The 21,411-nt window shown below is 41.0% G+C and overlaps 3 protein-coding genes across 15 annotated transcripts in view; 1 reads left to right on the forward strand and 2 right to left on the reverse strand.

The window, feature by feature from the left end:
• Nucleotides 1-9,225, reverse strand: part of dnm1a (dynamin 1a) — a 49,947-nt gene extending 40,722 nt beyond the window's left edge. For 11 of the 13 annotated variants that reach the window (XM_082541215.1, XM_082541210.1, XM_082541213.1 and 8 more), the window contains exon 1: nucleotides 8,821-9,224. In XM_082541215.1, the coding sequence (XP_082397341.1) occupies nucleotides 8,821-8,981 (161 nt within the window). In that variant the 5' untranslated portion in view covers nucleotides 8,982-9,224. Of the gene's footprint in view, nucleotides 1-8,820 lie in introns of all 13 variants that reach the window. The other 2 variants (XM_082541205.1, XM_082541208.1) reach the window with 2 other exon arrangements.
• Nucleotides 9,226-9,979: 754 nt separating this feature from the next.
• Nucleotides 9,980-19,247, forward strand: ciz1a (cdkn1a interacting zinc finger protein 1a). Its single transcript, XM_082539669.1, has 16 exons — nucleotides 9,980-10,230; nucleotides 10,645-10,877; nucleotides 12,496-12,623; nucleotides 12,769-12,995; nucleotides 13,337-13,457; nucleotides 13,627-13,714; nucleotides 13,967-14,079; nucleotides 14,372-14,451; nucleotides 14,586-14,792; nucleotides 14,871-15,001; nucleotides 15,172-15,262; nucleotides 15,361-15,465; nucleotides 15,745-15,867; nucleotides 15,988-16,060; nucleotides 16,163-16,284; nucleotides 16,504-19,247. Exons 2-16 carry the CDS (start codon nucleotides 10,726-10,728, stop codon nucleotides 16,975-16,977), a joined length of 2,235 nt encoding a protein of 744 aa, XP_082395795.1. The 5' UTR covers nucleotides 9,980-10,230; nucleotides 10,645-10,725; the 3' UTR covers nucleotides 16,978-19,247.
• bbln (bublin coiled coil protein) lies at nucleotides 17,346-21,394 on the reverse strand. Its single transcript, XM_082539675.1, has 2 exons — nucleotides 21,062-21,394; nucleotides 17,346-20,242 (listed from the first exon to the last, which is right to left on the reverse strand). The coding sequence occupies exons 1-2, from the start codon at nucleotides 21,138-21,140 to the stop codon at nucleotides 19,971-19,973; spliced, it is 351 nt and encodes a 116-aa protein (XP_082395801.1). The 5' UTR covers nucleotides 21,141-21,394; the 3' UTR covers nucleotides 17,346-19,970.
• Nucleotides 21,395-21,411: the final 17 nt, after the last annotated feature.

Below are 21,411 nucleotides of genomic sequence, written 5' to 3' on the forward strand. Positions count from 1 at the left end.
AAGCAAACCAGATCTCTCATCATCCACTGTTTGTGTGTCTGTCCTTTCTTCTACCTGCCCAGCAGACAGATGGTCTTGACTGCGGGTCTTCCTCTCGCTCCACTCCCAAACACCCATATTTCCTCTGCATTGCCAAGGAAACGGTCATATCCCTGAAAACACCATCAACATCCTCATTTCTTAATTGCTCATCACCTAATGTCTTCTTCAGACAGGATGCCAGCTCCACCCACCCCCAACCCTCCTCAGATACATCCCCCACAGTGAGGTGAGGGACTGGAAACAGTCATGGTTGTGTGAGTGCCAGATGTTCTGAAATAATCACCACAGCACACTTTTAAAAAAAAGAAAAATGAACAAACAAAGCTGACACGAGATGATTTGTTTTAACGACACAAAGAGACGTACAGAGAAACACGCTGTCTGTATTTAGGTACATTAAATATCTTCTGCAAGCACTCACGCACAGTGTAAGTGCACTGAGCACTTTGAGTCCTAACCATTGTATCTGGGAAATACATTATTGGTAATATTCTTCATTTGCATAGATTGATGAATGGACCTGTCGAACAATCCGTGTGAGCAGTAGGCAGCAGGAAGACATACACCCTTACAATCATGTAAAGAAAGAAAGTACACCCTCATTCGACTCTAAGGTTTCTTGTATCAGGACATAATAAGAAAATCACCCGGTCCTTAGCAGGTTCTGAGATTACTTCAATAGAACCTGAACTGAACAACAACATATGCAATAAAAACACTGTGTCATTATCTAGTTAACAGAATCCAAGCCAAAACAAAGAAGCATTCCTGTGAAAAACGACATAAACACAATGATTCAAAAGCTTGCAGAACCATCGTTTCTTTATCACTTTATCAATCTCTCACATTGTTGTGCAGGAAGTTTGGCCATTGCAAATACTTGATTCTTTTCTCTTTTTTTAGCCATTCTGTTGGAGATTTTCTTGCTTGCTTGGGATCATCGTCCAGTTTCATCACCCAAGTTCAGCGTAGCTTTAGCTCTCAGACAGACGGCCTCACATCTGACCCTAAAATACTTTTGTAAAGCCAGGAGTTCATGGTCAATCCAGTGACTGCAAGGTGACCGGGTCCTGTGATCATCATCATCATCATGTCTCCACTGTGTTTGACAGCTTGTATGAAGTGGTTGTGCTGATGTGCTGTGTTTGCTTTTTGCCAAACACAGTACTGTGCATTACAACTCCAAAGCTCTGCATTATGACCAAACATCTCCCCTCATAGGAGTCTTGTGGATTTTTCAGATGCAACGTTGCAAATCTAAGCTGTGCAGCCATGTTCTTCTTAAAGATAAGAGGATTTTTCCTTCCTTCCAAACAAAACTTGTTCACTTTTTTCTAATTGTACTTTTATGTACTTTAAGATTTAACATGCAAACTGAGGCCTGAAGATCCTGAGAAGTCGCTGTTAGGGAGTTTACAGTTTCACGCTGACCTTGGAGGACATCCACTCCTGGAAGGACTGACAGCTGTCTTGAATGTTTTCCATTTGAATAATCCTTCTTGCTGTAGAATGATGGACATAAATTTGTTTGGAAATAGCCTTTTAACCATTCCGAGACTGATGGGCAGCAACGGCTGCTAATCATGTACATTTAATTATCAGCACCTAGCTGCTGTTTACCTTTTTAAATGAACGAATAAACAAAGAATTAAATAATATGTCAGTATTTTTATTCATCAGATGGTTTTTATTATGACCAAAACATTGGACTTGAAAGAAGCCGTGCTTTCTTATTAAATGACTGTATATGAAACTAATGTGTCGTGTTGGATGCATATGGCCATATGGCACTCACCCTTAATTGTTTCGTCAAGTGACTTTATGAAAAACACAAAATTAGCCCCCAGTATGTAGTGCTCTGCAGCAGTTCTAAATCTGCATTTCCCTCAGTCTCTATGTAGATATACTCTGTATATATCGCAGGATACCATAAAACCATCAAAACTAATCAGTTGTGAGCACAGTGAAAAGAGGAGGAAGGTGCTTGAGCATGTGTGAAGCATGTGTGTCTCCTGCAGCTGCAGCAACTCAAAGCAGATTAAACAAACTGATGTATTTTTAGGTTCCAAAACACTCAAAGAAAAGAACCTGATAGATTTGACTTTTGGAGGCACTCGGGCTAAGCCTCCATCACTTGATGTTGTGCACAAACACACAAAAATACGCCTACGCAGCTAGTAAGCGCCAGCTGCTGTGGAGTAGTGACTCACTGCTTTTTGTAATAAAGTCTACCCTCTCAGTGGTGTACAAATAAATGCCAGGACGAGTGCACACATGCACACAGACTGTCTTATTCCCTCGTGTAGACCTGACTGTTTTAATCAGTACAAAGAGCTCCACTTTAAAGAAATCTTACATAATAATTAAACAGTACGTCAACAACTACAGCCCCCAGGATGGAGTATTTGGTATTCACCCAGGATGGGTATGCCTTGTATATGTTTTAGATACTCTCTATAAGACACTGTAATATTCCCCACAACTCCAGCTCAGTATGCAGCTCTGTTGCTCTCAGCAAGTGCGTCACCTCACTTCCGATTCCCAGACACAGTCAGACACTGAGCCTCATCTAATCCCGTTCTAATGCGTGCAGCATTAGGAGTCCTGACAGCGGTGCACCAGCACAAACAGGCAATTTTCCCTCCCGGCAGCGTTTGTGTTTTGGCAGAAGGACACTGTTTTTACTGGTGAATAATGGACGCACACGTGCACACATATTCCCATAAACCACACTGGAAGGTGGAGCCAATGAAAGGGCGTTTGTTGGATATGTGGGCATCGAGATTAGACCGGAGCCAATGGGAGAATGTGTTGGAGGCGAGCTCCGGCCCAAACAGAGATTAGTGGTAATCCTCTGTAGCAGTATCAGAACGAATGATGTCCTCTCTTCTCTCTGTCTCTCTCCAACTGCTTCACCGCTCCTACTATGCCCACACTTTCTACTGTTTCTACACTTTAACTCGCTCTTTAAGGCATATTTAATTACTGCATTTAAGTCCCATAAATGCCTCATGATTTCCTTAGAAGTTTCCTTGAAACAACATTTTTTTATTTGGTACTAAATGGAGCTGAGGTATTGTTTCAGTTTGAATTTACTAAACACTATCTGTTTCCAGCTTCTCATCTGTGAGGATTTCCCACTTTTATTTGCTTTATCTGGAAGATTTATCAAACAAAATAAGACATTTTGACCAAACAATTAATCGGTTAATAAAAAACATGTCATGTAAAGTTGTAACTAATGAAAAAAATTATTCCGAAAGTCTTGTGTTGCTTCTTTATTTACCAATGTCTGAATAGAGTTTATTTTACCTAGCTAGTACTGTGCTGGACCCCAATTTTACTTCAGAACTGCCGTCATTCTTCATGGCAGAGATTCAGCGACTCTCTGGAAACATTCCTCAGAGATTTAGGTCCATATTGACATGATAGCATCTCACGGTTGCTGCAGATTTGTCAGCTGCACATCCATGATGTAAATCATGTCATGCACTACATTCATAAAGGACATGGTCAGCAATAATACTGCCTGCAGGGTTAATATGATGCTCAATGGCTACTAAGAGCCCCAGGGTGTTCCTAGAAAATATCCCCTACACCATCACACCACCACCAGCATGAACCATTGATGAAGGGCAGGGTGGATCTATGCTACAACACCAAATTCTGACCCTACCATGTGAATGTTACAGCAGAAATCTGATTAGATCAGACAAACTTTTCCCCAGTCTTCTGATGTCCAAATTTGGTAAGCCTATATGAATCGTAGCCTCAATTTCATGTTTTTAGCTGACACCAAATCACCTTTCTTCCCCACTTTGATGCTCAGTTTAAACTTCAGCGGGTCATCTTAACCCTGTCTACACACCTAAATGCAATGTGATTGTCTGATTAGACCTTTGTGTTAAGAAGCTGTTGAACAGGTTTATCTAATAAAGTGTCCAGTGAGTGTAAATAGATGGAAAATTAGCAGATATCAATTTAAACCAAGAAGAAAGATCTTGCTTGTTATATTTGTTCAACCGTCAAATCCCTCAAGTCTCTACTTTCTTTACCATTTCACTCAGAATCATGCAAGACGTTAACACTACGGGGAAAGTAAAGTAAAATGTTACCACTTGATTAATTAGCGCTATTACGAACTCTACAAGTCTAACTTTGCTGATCACATCCAGTGGAATCAAAGAAAACGATTCACGTTTTAGGCATGAGACTCACTCACATTATTCTTCATAAGCAATTAATTAAGTTAGGCCTCTACATCCCCCCACCACCTCCCACTGGGCTTTGATTTGAACATAGTAAAGGCCTTAATCTAGTGACAGGATAATATCCTGCTGCTGCTCATCAGAACACTTTACACCCTTTCAGTGTTATGTAACATGTGGAAACAGGTATGTATCTTAAACCCTATGCTGGGGCTAACCCTCTCAGGCTCAAATTAACTCTTTTGTTGCTAATGCACAACCAAGTCCTGCAGTGGTACTTCTGAGTAAAACAAACTCATAAAACATGTATGTGGGGTAATCAGGTTGTTAGTTTTTAACTGTTGCAAATCGGCAACGCCTGCCTCGAGAGGGTTAAAACAGTGATGGCAGCAGGGAGAGAAAAAAAAAACATATGTTGGAGTTTTATGTTACTGGGCTATTCCAGTGCTCACAGCCTGCACTGATAACAAAACACCTGACACACCTCAGCATAAAACAATCTTTGGGCTTCGGTGCATGAAAGGCAAACATTCCTATTATCACCATTTTCTCACCACTCATATGACTCATTATTCCCTTAGGCAATCCTAAGAAAGACTGCGGGACATCTCCTGGCCTGTTTCGATACAAGCATGAATCCTCTGCTAAAAAAAAAGCTATTGTTTCTATAATCCACTGACTGGCCCCTTTTAATCTTCCATAATGACATGACTATAATACACGAAGAGCTGAAGAGCAACCCTCACTTCCAATGATAGAATCAGCATTTGGCTTTTTCCAGAGGAATCAGTCAAAGAGCTGTCCGTGGTGCTGAAACTGAGCAAACCTTGCAGCTAAGCCTTTGCAAACATCATTCACAGCGACTACCGAGCTCTCCTGATAAACTCAACATACTGATCTTGAACATCCTGGTTATTTTCTGTAATAGCTTTCTATGCCATCCTATGTGGATTTGTCCCATCAGCAGAGTCATCCGACTAACAATGAATTCAGTAAGAAAATTTCATTTTACTGAAAGATATCTGCAGCACACAGCTGCTGCTTTTCCATTTTAGTGACTGTTTTTTCTTTGACTTTCTAAATCACCTCATTCTGTTTTCCTCCAACGTTCAGTGTATGAACTGTTTTTCTTCCTTTAACATAAATGCTACGCTACACATGTAACAATACTGGATTTACCCCCACCCTCACGGTTACTGGGTACTAACAGGTCTCACTCAGCTGGCACTGCAAGTGTTTGGCAACGAAGACGAGTAGAGCTCTCTTGCTTTGTCTGAGATAATTAGACCTGTGGGAGCCTTAATTACTGACTGGGAAATGGCCACAAATGAGAAAGAGCGGATGAGCTCAAATTCATATGCATAATCATGTCTTGTTTACTGCCAGACAGGCAAGCCAACGATTCGGCCGGGTCAACATGGAGAGAAATAAATCTGCAGAAGGCCAGATAGCTCATTTATTGTCAATTAAAAGACAAACATTAAACAATTTTTTACTGCAGATCAAATACCCTCAGATGTCTGGCCTGGATGAAACTACAGTGGCATCTATCAGTTTCATCTGTTTCATCACTGTTTGTTGCCATAAAGAAATATCGAAATAAGTTTCCCATTTATTGGTTTAAAGAGGAAAAGTAAAAAGAAGCAGTTGCATCTACTTTAGTCGTGACAAGAAAATGGTTGGTGATGAAAGAAGCGATTAAAGAGAAATACTTCAAAGTACAAACGCATTGTGATGACTGTGCGTCTTGATTTGTGCTGGCACGGTGCGTTAGTGTGTTTGTTATGATCATGTTTTTAGTTTAACCTCACTGCCAAGTAGAACTTCAATTTAGAGATTCATGAGTTGGGGAATCAGAGTTTAAACTGAGAGGAGACACACTGAACTGTAAGAAGCACCGTGAGCAATAACAGTAAAGGACAGACGATAAAGACTAACAGGTACGTTTGATTACTGCTCCTGTGCTCTTGTGAGGTTAGGACAGAATATCTCAAATGGTTTTAACTGTCTTTGTCACACCTACCAGACACGTAGCATCACCAAATCAAAATCTAATCCACCAGTGAGGAAAACTGTCTCTCAAACCCTTTTTGAAAGCATTTCTTTAACTGTGTAGTTGTTAGTTTTAACCTAAATCCTTTAACAGCTACATAGAAAAAGCTGTTTGTTTACGATCACAAGGGTCGAATGAACCTGTTCACTTATCTATCTCTCATTCCTGTTCTCACTTTCCCCCTAAAATGACATCCAGTTCAGCTGAGCAACAGACAAGCTGTAAACAGCCATTAAACTGATGCAGCAGTTTTCTGTATGTTGTTATTGGCTGTCTGACATAACCATAAAAGACACATTGAAGGTGGGGTTCGGCAGTTTGAACCAGGAATAAAATCAATAGCACCCTGTTTGTTTTTATTGACATAAGAATTATGAAATAGAAGCAGTTTAATGAAAGCTGGACTTTCTGCAAGGCACCAACACAATTCACTATTAGAGACGGGGAAATAGAAAAAAGAGAAGCTGTGGCACATGTAAATGCAGCGTATTGAAAAAATGTGTTTAGTCAGAAAACACGATGGGTCAGTGGGGGAGGTGAAGCAGAGGACGATCAGGAGGATGGGAGAGCCTGAGCTACGTCACTGCAGCTGGACGAGGAAAGCTGGCAGCCCAAAAACGCAGCAGGCCACAAATTTTCACGAGACGCCAAAGACCGCAGTTCCTACAAATCACCCGCTTGGCATTGAAATCCACCACCTTTGTGTAATAAAGTTTAAAATCTCATCATTTTTCTAAACCATTGCTCCTTTGGGTAAAACAGCATAATAAGGCGCAAAGCTGTTTCTATGACAACAGATGCGTGAGTGCAGCACAGCGTGGCCCAATTGTGAGGGTGAAGAGATCAATTTAATAGCTATTACTGGGAATAAAAAGGCTCAAAAGCAAGGAGTTACATTAGTAATAAGATGCCAGTAGCAGATATGAATGTTTAGCTCACTTTAACTTAATGTGCTTTTCATTCCAGACTTTTATTCTGAATTTTGAGCTAAGTTTGCAGGTAGATTTGCCAGAAATAAAATGTTCATTCAAACAGTGCACTTACTATAATCTACAGCAGCGGTTTCTTGTTGTATTGCGTTGTGTAGAATAGCTGTCGATGCTTTGCAGTATACTAGTGTCAGCACCGGTTGCTTTTGTACTGTTAGTTTAGTGTTACAACTATAATCTCCATATATAACTGCAAGTTCTCACCTTTATTCAGAAACATCTGAACGTTTTTGTAATGAATTCCTTTATTTTTACAGCAGGTACGGTGTAGAGTACACTTACAGGTAAACAGCAGGTCAGCCTCACCTACTACCATTTAAGATGGGGATTATAGAGCCCATGTGGTGAACTAGGTAGACCTACAGAGCTATGCCTAACAGATGGATCCTTTCCCTCTGTGTCCAGTGGGATAGATGGCATTTTGTCTTGGAATACCAAGGCCTTGTTGAATGTTGGGGTGAGCTGGCTCGGAGCCACAGTTTGCATACACTATGCCCTTGCTTAAGCAGGAAATACTGCTGAATCACACAGTGGTATGTGTGTGTGTGGGGCGCATCTTTGAACCCATTAAAAAAAATCTTCAGATCCAGCGAAATACAAGAAAGCAGGAGCAGACTGACAGATAGAAGCACCATCAGTGCTGTCTGCATGCAGTAAGCTTCATTTACAGCATTATAAGCACGGGCAGACAGATGGATGAGCTGAGCTGGAAGGGCTCAAAGCTCAGGTGGACTCTCATTCTGTGTGTGTGTGTGTGTGTGTGTGTGTGTGTGTGTGTGTGTGTGTGTGTGTGTGTGTGTGTGTGTGCGCGTGCGTGCAAGGTCACACAGCAGCCTTGCATACTCCAGATTCTGTTCCCTTCCTGTGTTTTGTATCATCAGCACAGCAGTTGTGGCAGAATGAAAAAGCCTTGCATGTTTGCGAGGCTAAAGCCAAAGCCTCTTCACTGAGACATACACACAGCGGGCATCATCCTGCACCCTTCCCTGCTCAGGATTAAATAGCCTTTGGGCAACAAAATGGGAGCCTTGCTACAGAAACAACACCTCCACCAAGCAAGCTGTGACAGTGCATGCTGCACAGGAAGTCAGCTTCCAAACTAACCCTGCCTTTGTCACAGATGTCAGTGGATTTACAATGAAAATTTTCCTTTAACCGAAGTCGTTCAACAACAAAGCGGGCACGTTTGAAAACTTATATCAAGCACGGGGATCATAACAAGATCATAATAAGTCATTGTAACTTGAATATGTGGTTCTTGAATGCATCACAAGGTAGTTAACAGATAAACTACTCTGGGGATTTATGAAGGCCTAACAAAATAATCTGCCTCACGGTGTGCTCGAGGCTTTGAAACGACAGAAAGTGCGTTGAATGCGCGTTTAATTTGAAGCTTTCGGGTCTAAGTGGAGGCTTTGTGTATTTAAACCTGGCCGGGGGGGATGGGGACTTAGATGTAAGAGCTCCTTCTTGCGCGGTGCACCAGAGGCGCGCCAGCATCCACTACAGCCTGGAAAAGCCTACTTACTTCCCGACGAAGTTCTCCAGCACCGAGCTCTTCCCGGCGCTCTGTCCTCCCACCACGGCGATCTGCGGCAGGTCCAGGTTTGCGTTTTGCCCAATGGCCGAGAAAGCATCCTGCATGCGGTTCACCAGAGGAATCAAATCCTCCATTCCCCGGTTCCCCATCTTTGCGAGAGGATGATGGGCTAGTTTCCTTGACAGAACAGGGACGGATATATGGCTTTATCTTCCTCTGCGCCCCTCCTCACCCCCCTCAGAGCGTTCAGAGGGCGTTCTAGTCTGCGCGCACTCACCGGCTCACTTCTCGCTCTGCTTCCTCATTTACGGTGCTCTTCGGTGTGTCAGATCATCTCAAGCCAGCACTCTCTCCAACACTCTCCTCTCCAAGCACCGCAGGGGGGGAGGAGGAGGATGAGCTCTTGTATTTTACCAGGAGATCCCTGCAGTACTCCACACCCACCGCTAGGTGGTGACACTGGTAGATTTCTCTCGCATAAATAATTTGCAATTTGAAAACAAAACAAAAAACAGAGTATTTTTCATATTAAAATAAATATTTTTTAACTCACCTGAGCGAATTTGAATGCCCTTTTATATTTATGTTGTGTTTAAATTTGTGATTTGCTCTCAGTTTCAATTATGAAAATGTACATTTTATTACCTTATTTTTTGATACTTTATTAAATATAACGATAATAATAATAACAACAACTTTATTTGTGCAGCTCTTTTTAACATACAGTTACAAAATGCTTCAGTGGTTGGTTAAAATCACACATTAAGTATATGTTTACGCAATTAAACACACAAACACATGACTGCATAAACACATATTAGAAGAACAAGAGCCAAAAACAAAGAGTGAAAGACTAGGCGAACACTGTCCTATAGAAATTAATTTTCAGCGGTGGTTATTTGCAACATAGCTAGATTGAAAAACATAACGAGCTCAAGCTACAACCAACATGACAGTATACAGTAATGTAAACAGTGCCACAGGTGCTAAGTTGTATTCTGCTATTTAATGTTCACCTCTAAAAAGCTTTATTTTTATTAACTATGTCGCATTAGCTAATAGATAAAATAATAACTGTAGAGTATAAAACAACAACAACAACAACAACAACAACAACAACAACAAATAAATGTAATAAAAACGACATTTCGAAGCCTGGTCATTCTACGTCCATCATGCGTTTTCAGTTCTCCAGGCAGCCACTAGGGGGTGACACGGTCCACCGGTTTGATCAGAGGTTATGGCTTCAGTTTTTGTGCAAGTTGCACCGTTGCTGTAAAGAGCGAGTGTTTAACTCTTCGGTTTGGTTTTACGTTGACAATTAACACCCGGCGAGCTTTACGTCTCTGGGGGCAGCTGTAGGAGGCTAAATACGACAAAGCAGTCCCTACAGGAGAGGTTTGTCTTTGAGTTAGTTGAATGCTATGCTAAGCTAACTTGTTTGGTTCAGTGACTGAGCGGCTATGGCTAATGTAGCGTTAGCTTCGTTCATTTTATGGAAGATGTAGCTACACTTCAGTTATCAACATAGGCTCGATATTGTGGGCATATTTAGCGTACCATTCTGCTTTCTCTGACAGCCTAGCGGCTATCTGTATGAAGCGGAATGGTGGCGGAAATGAAAGTAAACTTAGCAAACCAAAAAGTTCATTATTGTTAGCTCCTATGCTAACGCTAGCTAGTTGTCATAATGAAATATGAGAGCGACCTGTTGTCTGACAGGAGGTGCGCACTGTCATTAAGTGTGCCTTAACAACAAATAGTTGGTCTGATAGCAGAGCAAGTAATCACGTTTTTCTTCCTCCCAACAAGAGATCCTCTGTCCTAAGAGGTGCCACACATTGACGGCTCTGACAACTCGTTGCAACGTAACGGATTAAATCAGAGCCCGTGATGTTCAATCCGCACATCCATCAGCAGCAACAGCAACAGTTTCACCAGCAACTGAGGCAACTACAGCAACTTTTCCAGCAGCAGCAGCCTCCGCCTCCCCCGCCGCAGCCGCCTCCCGGACACCATGTGGCCCATCACCACCAGACACCCCGGTAAGCCTGTTAACTCAAGACCGGGGATAATGTAAGGCCCTCTGGATGACCTGTATGCTAACTGCCCGTCCCAACACCTGTTACGGCTACATTTATCATTTCAGATATTTAATTAGTGGTCTGACAGTATTTGATGTTTATTTTGACTGCTGCCTTCCATTGTTATCTAGATTACTCAAAGGTTATGTGTTATTATCCCTCTTTTACGCGTTATATAAAACGTTTGCTGCAGGATTTCTGACCTCAGACCAATAACACAAAATCACATCACATTTGTTATGGCATCTTCCACAGTCAACCAGCCTATAATCTCATTACAGGTAACAGGTAATCTAATTACTTGTTCACTGTAACGCAGTGCACCGATTTGAAAGCCATATAAAGGCGATAAAGCTGTCTTATATAAATAAGCCTTTAAAATATATATACCGGTATATATCTGCTTAAATTTAACTTGATGTCAGTAATGTGTATAAAGAATTCGCCTCTGTGTGTCAATCTTAGCATCCAGACACTTCCTGCTAAACCTTGCTGCAGATTGTTTGGTATTGTTTGTCTCCTGTTAAGTCAGCTGGTGCTTAGAGAAGGCATTGATAATTTTGGATCTTTTTTCATAAATATATGTTGTTGTTGTTGTTTTGGGGTTTTTTTCCCTTTAAATTGTGAGGTTTTAAATTGCATTTGGTCAATTCAGCAGCAGACGTTTCTCATCGGCAGTGGTTTTCACAAGTGTTTGTGAGCTTAAGCAGTGATTCCACTACATAATCGCGTCTGTTTTGAGTCCAGACTCTGAAGATTGTGGCCGTTAATACTGGTTTTTAGCCTAGTCCGTTGCACATGGAAATTGTCTTTGATTCTCGGGTGCTGGAGAGAGCTGGAGCCTATCCTAGCTCTCATAGGGCGAGAGGAGGGGTACACCTTGGACAAGTCGCCACATGATTCAAAACCAGGACCTTCTTGCTGTGAGGCAACGGTGCTCCATCTTGCTTGGCTGATTCTCAGAATTTTTTAATGATATTGTTTACTGTAGATGAAAGACTGGTTAAGTTCTGGCATGTTATTTTTATATCCAGGCGTGTTGCTACTTAATGTAATTAATTATGAGATGTTCAAGCACTTGGCTTTTACACTACACATCAAACTAAGAGCACGTATTCTTCAAAAAACAACATAGTTTCTCATTTTCAACATTATTTATGTTGTCTTTCTGCAGTTATCCATAAGATGTGGGTTTTAAACAATAAGCAAATTATGTTCATATATATATATATATATATATATATATATTTTTTTTTTTTTTGGTCCCAACCTTTTTTAGAAGGAAGCTTTTTATTTCTCTGTTTTTAATCCTCACTTAAACTACAATATTTTCTTCTCTTTCCTCATCTTTATTCTGAGAATAAGCGAAGGTGGCAGCAAAATCTGTCAAGCCAGCTTTAGTATGATGGATGCATGTAAAATAAATTCTCAGGTTGTTAAGAAGGCGGAAAACATTTCCATGGCTCTGATGGATTTGTCATTTACCCCAGACGCTCTGCCTTTAGCTGCAGATTTGAGTGAGGATGTGAATTTTTAAATAATAAGACATGTTACTTTCTTGTGTGTATTTCTTTCCTAGAACCATTCCTGTTGCCCCCCAGACAGCACCCCCTCCCCGGATGGTCAACCTGAGCCATGCCTCGCAGACAACCATCATCGCCCCCAATCCCATGCTGCAGGGTGCTTTACTGATGCAGCAGATGCAGGGTACGGTGTGAGTGAATAGCATAAAAATGGCAATACCTGGAAATCTCAAAGAGCAGAAGATGTCATGTGACATTTTCATGTATATTGTTTTTTATTTAAAGCAAGCCCTTATAATAATTTCCTTTCTTGTTGTACTTGTGTGCAGGTAACATGCGGGGCTTTGGGATGGGTGGGCAGCAGTTTCGGCAGTTCTTCACAGCAGGGAACAGGTCGTCCCTGCTCGGGCCGGTTCCCATGGGCATGGCTATCAAGTCTCCCATCATGGGTTTCCCAGCTACACGACCCTTCCACCCACATCCCCGCTACTTCAACAACAACAACAACACCACCACCTCCTCAGCATCCTCTGCCTCCTCTTCTTCGTCTTCCGCGGTATTTATAACAGCGCTATTGCAGTTACTTTGTCCATTGTGTGGGTTTTTGAGTGAGCTCAGATTACCATCCGAGTGATCAGGCTTGGACAGTACGGCATGTTTTTGATTATTTGTGTTAGTGTAATTATCTTTGTTGTAAGCAGTGTGAATGTATGACAAATGATAAGAATCAGGATTTTCATTTATTCTCAACAAATAAGTAGGTGCACTATAGAGTCAGTGCACAAATTTACATAATGTTTCAGGAATGTATCCCTCAAAAAAACTGCGTAGATAAAGTTTTTCGGCTACGATGGATCATTATTTTCTAGTTTTCATGTGATTTGTCTCTGTGAGTAGGATGCTGCAAATCGACAGCCAGATCGTAAGCGGGACAGTGAGCAGATGGCAGCAGGGAGCTCAGATGAGCAACCAGCAGCAGCTAGCAGTACCACTGGAGCTAATGGCAAGACTCAAGCAGGTAGAGCTGCAATTCACCCATATCAGAAACATAGTAATTAGTTAGGATGGAAGCTGAGTTATAGTGTTAGCTAAATGCCATGTGAATTTAAACTTTTTGTACAAAGTACTTGAAGAATATCAGAGTTAAATATTTTCTTTTTCCCTTTGGTTTTGTTTTTCACCCACAGATGGTGCTACGGGAGGACTGGATGGGCCAACACAACTATCTGAGGAGCAACTTGAAGAACCTGCAGTGAAGAAAAAGAGGACAGAATGGTGGGGAAAGCCTGTTTATTGCTGCTAGCTGTATTAGAAAACTGCACTCTCTATTTCTGGAAAATGTAATTTCTTGTATTTGACCAAAAAAAGGAAAGAAATGGGTTTTGTTTTTTTCCTCTCACCAGTTTTAAGAAGGCAAAAAACAAATTTATAAATGTGTTCTTTTTCTTACTCAGTTATTTGAAATTCATAGCATTAAAAAAATGGTGAAACTTTGCTAAACAGAAATATTTTTTTCCTGTCTTTCAGGTTGGAGAAGCCCACAGAACAGGGAGCTGCCGAGGCCGTCACTACGGCAAACATAGATGCGGAAGCTCTTTCCTCGGAGTGTAGCAACAACACAGAGGAAGTCCACCCTGAAGGTAAAAAGGAAATTACAAGAAAGCTGCCTAAGAGGGTTCAGGCTGTGTTCAAGAATAAAAGTTTTCAAACCAAATATTGACTTTCAGGCTCATTAGAGTTGTACAAACTCTGTTCTTGCCTTATATACTGCATTTTCATGTCTATATGTACACGTTTCAGTTAAAATACTGCACCCATTTCCTGACCAAAATATAAAGAAATGAGGGGTGATTCAAGACCTTTACACGGTACTCTGTGTTATTGTTGGGGTCTTTCGAGGTGAACTCTTATTGGGTGTCTCTTTATCACAAGAATGCATCGCTCTGGAAGAAAGTGGCTCCCGAACAGGATCAGACATTGTCGACGCACTCGAGGAGACCAAAGTTGGTGAGGTGAGAGGAGCCTTTTGTTTTTGATGTTCAGATCATAGAGAACATATTGTTTTTCATGTACCTAAAGAACTAAAGTCTTGTTGATTTTTATACATTTTTCATAAAAGTTCAACACTCGTGGTTCTTGTTTGTAGCTGCATAGCTGTTCGTCAGCCCCGTCCCCCTCTGGCAGGCCTAGTGAGGGTGACCGGCAGGCTAATTTACCAGCAGAGGAAACTTCACAGAGCAAAGATGCCCCAGTAGCTTTGCCTGAGAGCCAGGATGAAGAGGAGGAGGGTGTGGCAGAGGGCTCCAGCAAGTTCTACTGTTATCTTTGCAGCACCACCTGCCACAACCAGCAAGTAGGTTAATGGTGAGCATTAATAATAATATTTTAACTCCACTCTTTTGTCATTAATGTTCTTCCCTTTGTGTGCTAGAACTTCAGGAGTCATATGAACAGCATTTCCCACCAGCAGAGGATGATGGAGATCCAACACATGAGCAATGCCTGCCTCGTCACCCTGCTGCCTCGGGTGCAGGAGTCTCTACAGGGAGCAAACAAAGATGGGTCAGTTATTTGCAGATTTCTTTATGAAAAGCATAGCAGCTTTAAAAGGTGTGGCATATTTGCACGTTTTAATTAAACCCCTTCAGAGACCACCTCCTTCCTCCTGTGTGTCATATTAAGTTTGAACGTAGAGGGCGACCCTTACAAAGGATGTCCTGTGTTCATTGCAGGGAGAAGAAAGACTTGAAGCGTTGGTGTGCCACCTGTCTCACACACTTCACGAGTAGCATCGCCGACCACCGTCGCACAGAGGAACACAAGGTACATCAGTTTCTCACTACATAGCGCAAAAGTAAAGTTCAAGAAATATTAGAAAATATTTTGAGTAGTGTTGAAAATGCTCTGGTCCATGTCCTCAGCTTGCCAGTAAAACAGACATGTCCTCCTGTGCCATCTGCAAGAAACACTTCAAGAACTCCCAGATGTTTTTGGAGCACTTGCAGTCCCAGGAGCACAGACAGAAGGTGGGAAAGAAATCCTTTTGTTCTTTCTTTTACACATCAACAAATGTTTTCCCAGAGGAAAAGATGTTTCTTTATTTAGAAAATTTTGGCACACATGAGAGAGGTTTTGACCTCCCCAAAGGAAAATCACCAGTGTTCCAGTAAAGAAAAGCTTCTTTTGCCAAATACAATACAATACATTTATATTCACAACTATTTATATTCATAACTATATAGAGACTAATCGAGTTTGTATACATAGATGAGGTAAAATTCTCACTTCAGTTTTCTCGTTTCTAGCTCCAGGAAACGGATTGTGAGGCCTTCGCCAAACTTGCTTCATTGGGCACAGAAGGTTTTTCATTAGAAACAGAGGAGGGGACTGAGGAGGAGAAAGGATTGAGTAATCAAGGAGATGGAGAGGTGAGCTGCATATAAATTATTGTTGGTGATTTCCTTCAGTGAGATGATTGGCAAATGTACAACCCTTGGTTCAGAACTGGTTTAAGAGAATCTCTGCAGTAACACATTTCACTGATGCAGGACGGCTGGTCCTCCCTTAAAGAAGCGACTGACGTGTCCAGTGATGAGCAGTATGACCCTGACACAGTCTATGGTGAGAGAGGCATTCCTGTTTTTTTTTTTTTCCACTCCTGCTTTCTCTTCTCTGATATTTAGTATCTTTGTGATGTTTAGTTTCTCATTTCCTTCGTCACAGGGTCCAGTTTTTTAGTTCCAGTCGCAGGTTTTATCTGCAAGCTTTGCAACAAGTTTTACAACTTTGAGTCTTCTGCCCTGCACGGCCACTGCAAATCATTGCAGCACTTTGAGAATCTTAAGGTTTGTCGGTTTAAGTTTTAAGCTTAAAGATAACAACATTACTATTTGCATTCAGTTGTTTTGAATTTTTTTTTATTGCATAACTGCAGCCTTAATCTAGGCATATGTGAGCTCTTAAAAGGCCAGTGTGTACATTAATCTCCCGGGGAAACAAGCTGCATGAGTGTATATCTAGAGGCATAATCCAGTATTTTTATGCTGGGTTTTTTCCCCCCACAGAGGTACAAAGCCTTGGTGAGTCGAAAAGGTGAAGATGCTGAAGATTCGAGAGAATCTGTCCAACCTGCTGACGGGCTCATGCACATAAATGAAACTGCCTCAGACTGTTCGGATAAAAATCTACTCTCTGATGACACAGATTTAGCGACGAACCTTAAATCCTTGCAGCCCGTTGTCACGCTCACCCAACTTAAAATGCAGATACAGGGCGAGGAAAAGGGAAAGCTGGCCGAACCTGAGGCAACCTCAGAGGACTTGTCTACCACCTCAGCAACCATCACTAGCAACATGGACACATCCCCTGCTGAGGTGCCCGCCAGCAGTAGTGTGGACATGGACTCTGAGCCATCAGCCTCTGCAGAGGATGCCACTGAAGAGTTGGAGGAGAGAGAAGCCCCTGCAACCCAGGGGAAAAAGATTGGGACGGGGAAAGCACCCAGACGCAGGTCGGGAAGGGCGGCAAACAGGCGATGAGGAAATGATGTGCACAGAAAAGAAACAGGTACAATCACAACCACTGACAGGATGTGACTAAAGAGGTGCTTCCATGGAACAGAGACCAAGGAGTTGGCGGTCGAGCTCCTCACCGCACTGGAAAGTTGGAATTAAATGCACAGAGAACAGGACTTCTCATGTGAATCGCTCTCCCAGGGTGAGAAATTAACACAATTGCGGGCGAAGCTCTTAATTTTGGCTTTCAGTTGGAAAATGTGGGCCAGCGTCAGCCATCACTATCAGATTACACATTATAAAGTCATCTAGTCAAAAATAAAAAGATGAAGTAGATATTGAACTTAAAGCATTTGTGTTTAGTATCAGTATAATCAGAACAACTAAATAGACCTTTTTTTTTTCCCTTTTTTTTAACAACGAGAACATCCTTGTATTTGATGCCCTCTTTGAACTGATTCCCGTACTTTGGTCTCTGGAAAACTGCAACTAAGCAGATTGTGCTTATTTGTGTAGTCGCACTACGACAGAAATTCATAGAGGCTGTTGCTTCAACAGGTGACAGGAAAATAAATATATATAAAATGTATATATCTTTGGATATAATGGCCCATGGTCCCATTGAGGTTTAATTGGCTTTATTCTATCATTCCAAATCTGTGCTTTGGTTCAGACATTGTATTTTTTAAAACCTAATATTTGCTGTGCTGAATTAAAACTGCACATAGTGTTGTTTGCATACTAACTAAAAAAAACAAAGGGTATTGTGACTTTTACTGTATACATGAAGGATGTAGTTTGGAATTAGGAAATGCTGCTTGGTTGCAAAAAAAAAGAAAAAAAAGAAAGCTAAATGCAAGTTTTAATATACAATCAAATTTGCAGATATAGACGAATCCATAGTTTTGTTTTGGTTTTTACTCTTTTCTTCCTAAGCTGAATTCCTCCAGTGACATTTAAAATTAAGACTGTTCGCCAAAGTGCTAATTTTCCACCCTGTTGTCCTCAAGAATCAGGAGTCTTAGATGGCTCATTACCAGCTTTTCTCTTTCTGTCTTTATTTTATTTATTTTTTTGCGCTAATTCTCTGGCTAGCTAGGTGACTGATGGTTAGTACAACCTACCAGTATAAAAGACTGGACTGATGGTAAAGTGGAGACACTGGCTAATCACACATAGCACATGGTGAAATGTAGAATGTAAGCACAATGCATACTTGAGCAGGTGTCAACATTTGTTTTAAAACAAACAGGTCTTAGTGGCACATGGACTGAGCGAACAAAAAAAGCTGAATCGTGGATCTGATCGCAGCCTGGTTCACAGCATTTTATCTTCTTTTTTTATGAATGGCTGGGATTTGGGGTTTAATTTGATGTTGCTGATTATGTTTTGGGCAACAAAAATAACAAGGCAGTCAGCAGTGGTTCCCTTGACACTGAAAGCACTGTCGTCAAAATATAGTCTGGTGAAAAGTATGTGTATTTTTAAAAGGCCGCCAGCAGCCAAAAATAAAGGGCTTCTCTTCTAGCAGTAAGGCACTTAATCTAAATGACGATTCTTCTCGTTTGCATAAGGCTGCATGCACTTTGTCTACATCTTGTTTTTCAGTTTAAACGCTATGCTGTCGCTTCCAGGTCAGAATCGATGGCGCAGGCTACATTTAGATAAAAACAATTGTTTTCCACTCATCCTTTTTAAAAGCATTCACAGCCCAATGTCATTGTTTTAAGTTGCTGCTTATTTGACTCCAGTTTACCATCGTTTTATTTTAGTTGCTGTACCAAGAGTAGAAACACAGTTGGGCGATAGTACAAAACTATCAATTAAAATGTAGCAAAGAGTCCTGTAGATTATCCAGAGGTGTTACTCACAGGTGAGGGTGAAACAGGAAGCACCACTTCCTTCATCATAACCAGCGCTCTGCTCTGGAAACATTTCACCCTGTGTTTTAGAGAAACCTATTATCAACCACAGAGGACTGACTGACACACGTAGCAACCCTTGTAGTCACGTCAGCGACTGTCACATGATTAGTGTTGTATTCTCTCTGAATGAAGGAGACGTGATCTAATCTGTGCTTTTAAACTCCGAAACAGAACGGAGAGGCAAAAAAGGGCATGTAAAGGATGACTTCAAACAAAGCTGTACGTTTCTTATTGTATTTTTATTCAGCTACTGACAAATTGAGATGAACAAACTGGTGATGTTTTCTAACTGCTGGAAGTTTATTGTATTTTTGGATGTTTGTTTTCTGTTTGGGAGTCATCTTAATTTATATTAAAAATGTCTCATAATTCCAACGTTTCGTTTTTTTGATTTTACAGCAAACACTTAACAGACACTGAACACAGCACAGCGTTTACAGTTAGGATGCACAACAAGCATTATAATACATATGAGTGTCCAATGCTTCCTATTTACTTTTTGGGAAGGTATAGGAATTGCAAAGCTAATAATGCGATGAAACAATTGAGTAAGTGGAGTCTTTCTGTTTAACAAGGACTGACTCAAATGCTTGAGAAGTTGTTGATATGACATCTGTATCAAAACAATATTTAGGTACAGAATCTGGAAAGATTTAAGGTTGATCCTGTAGTTTGAACCTTGTTTATCAAAGACCATGTTTTAATACCAACTTTAAAAATATATATATTTAGTCGTTTTCTTGCTTTAGGACTTAGCATTGTGACCTCCCACATAATCCTGAGCCTTTTCTTCCCAATACAAAGCGGCACATCTGGCTTTAGATTTATAAAGTCTGCAGTGAAATTAAAGAAGTTGATGTAACATCCAGCTTGCATGAGAAGTTGTTTGAGGTTAGTTACATCGGCACATTGCCAAAGGAGAAACCGGAATGAGCTCTGCAAAAGAGGAGATGTAATCTATCGCACACGCCTGCTGATGTGCGCATCGACTATGAAGATAAAGGGTCACTAGCCCAAATGACAGCTTTCAGGAGTTTAGTCAACTTTCATAATATTTCTATCCCGGCTTTTTCCTTAATTTAACCTCCTGATCTAAATATTCATGTCATTCATTTGCAAGCCTTCTTTATCCTCGTTTATGTCCTCCTTGCTGGTTGAGGAGGACTCCCCATCTGCTGTGGGACAGTGCTCCTCCACATCCTCCTCCTTTGGGGGGGCCAACAACTGGGCTCTGAATTCCAGTCGAGCTTGCCGATTTGACTCCATCAGTTCGTGCAGTTTGCCATTAAGAGCGTCGTTCCGCTCCTCCAGGTCATCGAGGTAAGAGTTGATCTGATCTAGCATGTTGTTGATGGCAGAATACTCTGTGGACGAGCAGCATAGGTTAGTTTGCTTTGTTTGGCAATTTAAAGAGCAACGACTGAATAAAGAGTTTAACGGTTTTTGATCATATAAATTAAATTTATATTGTTTTCAATGAAAGACAGGATAATGCTATGAAAGTTGACCGTTTTTGGCTTCAGTTACCTTTTGTTTGTTTCTTTTAAATAAAAAATAACATACCAGCAATTTAACAGTCCAGTATTCATCACCAAGGTTATTACAGAAAACTGAAAATGAGGCAAATATGAAAACCACTTTAGTTATATTTATTTGACAACACAACCGCCATGAAGAGGCACTGGTGGGGGTGTTTAGTCAGGCAGGGATGTTTACATGAAGGTGAATGTTGAGTGTAGTTACTGTGACACCTTTTCTGAAAATTTTCTGACTCTGTGCAGGTCTGTGAAGCACTAAGCACAACCCATGATTCAACAGTTTTTAGAAACCTCTTAAGCAGAAGTCACTGTTTTCTGTATGACCTTCTCAGTGTCCTACATTGTTTTGGAGGAACTTTGGCCCATGAATCTTTACAGTTGCTTCATTTTATTGAACATGGCTGCTAATTACCCAATTGATTCATACAAAAGTTTTAAGGATGGACTTTTACATAAATCCAAATCACGCCCACAAATACCCGCATACGTAATTAAAATTAACCAAAAAGTAACTAGTGTACACTAGTTACTCTGGGCCACTCCAGTGATTGTTAGAACAAACGTTTGTTCTAACAATCACTGGAGTGGCCCAGCGGCTCTAATGATTGCTAACATCACTTACAATGAAAGCTTTTCTTGTTTTACCTTCTTCGCCGAAATCATCTTCGTCGTTTATAATACCATCGTCCGGAGAGATGTTTGGATCTCCATTTGGTCCAGACATTGTTATATATATATATATATATTTATATTCACGTGTACTTAAACAGTAGGAACCTTAAATATCGTCAGTTATGCTATTAAGCTAGCCAGCTAGCTCAGTAGCATTACTAAACGTAATGTAATTGCAAGTAACACCAACAGCGCTGTCTGGGTTCTACTTTAGCTCTATCGTCAGATTTTAATTCACAGTATGCACGACACCTCAAACAGCTAGCTTCCGATATTTGTTTACGGAACCAGGGAATTGTGGGAGAAATGTGGGCGTGGTTTTG

This window comes from Aulonocara stuartgranti (genome assembly GCF_965226115.1).
Source record: "Aulonocara stuartgranti genome assembly, chromosome: 7".
NCBI classification, from domain to species: Eukaryota; Metazoa; Chordata; class Actinopteri; order Cichliformes; family Cichlidae; genus Aulonocara; species Aulonocara stuartgranti.